The sequence below is a fragment of the Bicyclus anynana genome, chromosome 10 (genome assembly GCF_947172395.1).
Source record: "Bicyclus anynana chromosome 10, ilBicAnyn1.1, whole genome shotgun sequence".
Lineage (NCBI taxonomy): Eukaryota > Metazoa > Arthropoda > Insecta > Lepidoptera > Nymphalidae > Bicyclus > Bicyclus anynana.
The window spans coordinates 4,435,870-4,439,985 of NC_069092.1; the positions used below are offsets into that span (position 1 = coordinate 4,435,870).

The window sequence follows — 4,116 nt, forward strand, 5'->3', positions numbered from 1 at the left end:
CAACACTACATTTTCTAGCGCGGGGTCGCACAACTTGGGACCCCAACGTCCATCGGTTCTTCGAACTATGTGCCTCGATCGATGTTAAGATATGTCAGTGACTTTGGTTCTTCTGCGGATCTCCTCATTTCTGATTTGATCACGCAGAGATACTCCGAGCAATTATTATGTGCTTACTTAATTATATCATAACTAGCGGACTTAACTAGTAATAACTAGTTTCCTTCCCATGGGAGTACATAACAGATCTGCCAAAGAAAGTCCCGTCAAAATCTAGCCATTTCAGATATGAACCAGAACACACAGACATAAATCTTAAAAATTGATGTTTAGTAATAAGTGCTTAAATGCATTGAAAAGCTTTTTATTTAAAATTATAAACATAACATTTTTATAGACTTTTATTTTTTATTTCCAAGACAAAATGAATAATTTCCTACTATTTAAATAATAACTTCAAAATACACCCGTATATTATCAAAATTAATATCAGTTTAAATCTCTTAATTTGAAAGATCACGAACTTTTTATAGAATCATACTTAGAACATTGTATTTAATACGACAATAAATAATCATACTTAGAGATTGTAGTGTTTACGGCCTATTTGAAAGTGTTTCAATTTTATTTGATGTCAACAGCCAGCTATCTTTGTAGAATGTATTGATATGTATGGGTGCGTCTTCGCAATGCGTCACAGTTGATCCCCTGGGGAATGGAGTTTACGTAATAGGAAAACGGAGCGACAAGTGACGACGCGTATAAATACAGACCGTATTTTGATACAACACCAAAGCCTTCGGCGCGACAAACCTGTCCGGTCGTACAAAAAGATTCAAACGAATTAAATTCGACTTCAAGGACAATGGCCGCGACGACGATCATTTTGGCTCTCGCTGTATGCGTTCTCGCGATCGCTAGCATAGAAAGTGCTGTGATAAAAATGCAAGAGATCCCCCTAAAACCCGGTGTCACGATGAAGATTGTGATCAAAGACGACCCGAAACACGAAGGAGGTGTGGTTGCCTCAATCAGAATTGGCATGGACGATAAGCCAAAAACCGAGCGAGTCCTTACGAAGCTCATCAATAGCTACGTGAAACCGGCATCAGACTTCGTGCCCGATTTTGAAGATAGAAATTCTTTTGGCAAAGGGAATGGAAATTGCGGCAGCGGACAAGTGCGAAGGGGACCGCTTTGCGTGAACGCCTAAAAATTTCAAACGAAACGTGATAGTATTGGTAATTAAAACACTTCAATTCCGGAATTTAAAAGTGCCAAAGTAATGAAAAACTAAGTAATTCATCAAGTGTGTAAGTGTGATTAGTGAAACTGTGTATCTGTAATGTACAATTTTTACACGAGAACTTTAAAAATTTGCTCAACATAAAGTTTAAACATTTTGTATAATAACGACTCGGACAAATAATGTAATATTTGTTCTTATTACAACATAATATAACGACTGGATATTGAATCACAGGTCGCTAGTTAGTCCAACCTCTGTACATATTGAGCTATAGAAGTTTTTGTCGAAAAACATGCTGAAGATTATTTGTCGCCAATAAGTTGACGGTTGGAGAGCGTAGGACAGCAATTGGTTTTGTACATCAAAATTAGTTTGCATAAAAGGCTGGTGTTAAACATACGATAAGTATTTCAAACAACGAGAGATTTTGTTATTCGTATTGTGATAATTACTAGCAATTTATGCAACAAGCGTAGTAGGAATATTCTCACACTAAGCTTGCGGTCTGAGTACATAGTTTTGTAAACAATTTAATAAGGAAGTTACTTGCATACTGCAATGCGTCTATACCGTTTTATAATTAATTAATGTAATTATTTATTGTGGTTTGTAATTGTGATAATATGCTGCTTTATTAGATGCTAATTTATGTTATAATATTATAGTATTATTGTATAAAAGATTGTTGTAAATGTTTTATGAATCTTTTGTTCTAAAAAGATACGAGTGTACTCGTAATTCATAATACTGTGATATCCGTGCGTAGATTATAAGAATTTTAAATATTTATTTAACGGTTAATAAAAAGTACCAAACATAAATATATTTTTTACTACTACCCAGAATATTTTATTTAATTGTTAGTCTACTCTTCAGTCTTACATTACTAACTCGAGTTTTTTGTATTAATATTTCGTATATTTTTTCAATGGTCCTTTAGGGATTTCTCTAGTTTTCTTTTTTAGAATCAGTCATTGAGATGCTTATAAAAAAATAAGAATTAGTCTTAATATTTTTCATTAGTAACTAACTATACGGTGACGTGATAGCCCGATAGAAATGATCTCTACCTTCGATTCGGAGTGCGTAAGTTCGAGTCCGGTCAGGGGCATGCACCTCCAACTTATTTTTAAGAAATTGAATATCACGTGTCTCAATGGAGAAAGAAAAACGTCGTAAGGAAACTCGCATACCTGAGAATTTTCTTAATTCTGCCAATTAAGTGTGTGAAGTCTGCCAATCCGCATTTGGCCAGCGTTGTCGACTAAGGCCTAACCACTCTCATTCAGAGAGAAGACTCATGCTCATGCTAAAAATAATATGGGTTGTTAATGATTAACTATACGTACGAATATAGTAAGGGTTTAAATTATGTAAATGTAGTACGAACGGAGTAGTATTAGTACTTTTATAGGTACTGTTTTTTTTGCATTGAAGAAGGGAACTCATATGACATCAGGTGTTGGAATTTCCAGCCTATTTCTAGAAAATAAAGGTAACATAAAAAACAACACAAGGCGATCTATTTATTTAAAGTATAAAAGTTTTTTAATATTGATATGGTCACAATAAGATGTTGTTAGGTTAGCTAATTACGTTATAACTTGAAACAGAAAATCCCTTAATTACGGACAGAATAAAGTAATCGACTTGGTATTAAATGGATCTCACAACTTTTTGCTGTAGAATAACTGATTGCGAGAATTGCTACATTTTACAAGTGTTGTTTTTTATGTTATCTCATTTCTTTTTGTAGATAGTCCTTCTCCTTTGCCTACTGGGTACCTTCTACTTCTTGAATACCAACACTGTCTCTTTTATGGCCTTTTTTATTTTTGTAAGTAAGTGGACTCCCTCGTTTTCTTTTCTGGTGCATTCTACTTCTTGAGTTTCGCTACAGTTTTTCTCAAAGCCCGCTCCCTGTCTATATGGGGTTTCCTCGGAGGCTTTGATGTTATAGTTTTGACAAGTCCAGATGGTAAATAAATAAAACGTGGCTTCTATTGTACAAGAACTGTAATTCTCAGGTATACACGATGATTTTCTTTCACCGTTTGAGAATATCATTTCTTTAAATGCACATTACTGAAAAGTTGGAAATGCATGCCCTGGACCAGATTCGAACCTACACCTGCCGGAATCGGGGGCAGAGGTTATATCCACTGGGCTATCACGGCTCTACTTCTACTTAACACTTTGCAGGAAATTGGTACAACTTCATAAGACATTTCCCATTCTTGCTTTTTCATTCCATTGGCTATTTTACTTAACATAATTATACATAGCTATACATATACATCTTGTACCACCACTGTACACCAATAAACACCGTTATCTCATATATACAGAAACACTGATTCGTCCACTGCAAATGTAACTTTGTAATTGTATATATTTATATGGGGTTACAAACTTATTTATGCAGTTGCTGTATCCAGAAAGCTGGACGGAAATTTCATTTATTTTTTAATTTTTCATTGATTTATACACTAGCAACTAATTGTATTCTAAATTTGAAGTATCTACATCTGCTGGAAGTGCCTTAGAGTTTTGATAATCGGTCAGTCAGTGAGTGACAAAATTAGGAAACTTTGACTAGTTATAATTCTTAAACTTGTTCAAATCTAATGAAATTTGAAATATACCGTGTCTATGCAATGCCTGCTTAGATACTCAAAATTCACGCTTCTGATTTCATCCACAACGAAGTTACAGGGGGTCGAAAATGGCTTGAATTGCTTCGAGAAAAGTATAGTAAGGCCGTGCCCTTTTTTTTTGCTCGACTTGCGGGGGGCACTGCCGTGCCCCCAGATCACAATATATGTAATATATTTGAGCAAAATTTTAACGACCTCTGTTTTATAGTT

The 4,116-nt window shown here is 34.8% G+C and overlaps 1 protein-coding gene across 1 annotated transcript; it reads left to right on the forward strand.

The window, feature by feature from the left end:
• The first annotated feature begins 783 nt into the window (after nt 1-783).
• On the forward strand, nt 784-2,070 carry LOC112046234 (uncharacterized). The gene has a single exon (XM_024082808.2). The coding sequence runs from the start codon at nt 866-868 to the stop codon at nt 1,211-1,213; it is 348 nt and encodes a 115-aa protein (XP_023938576.1). The 5' UTR covers nt 784-865; the 3' UTR covers nt 1,214-2,070.
• The last annotated feature ends 2,046 nt before the right edge of the window (nt 2,071-4,116 follow it).

Bases quoted from the DNA above. Each gene is read 5' to 3' on its own strand.
- LOC112046234 (XM_024082808.2), top strand. From the start codon at position 866: ATGGCCGCGACGACGATCATTTTGGCTCTCGCTGTATGCGTTCTCGCG.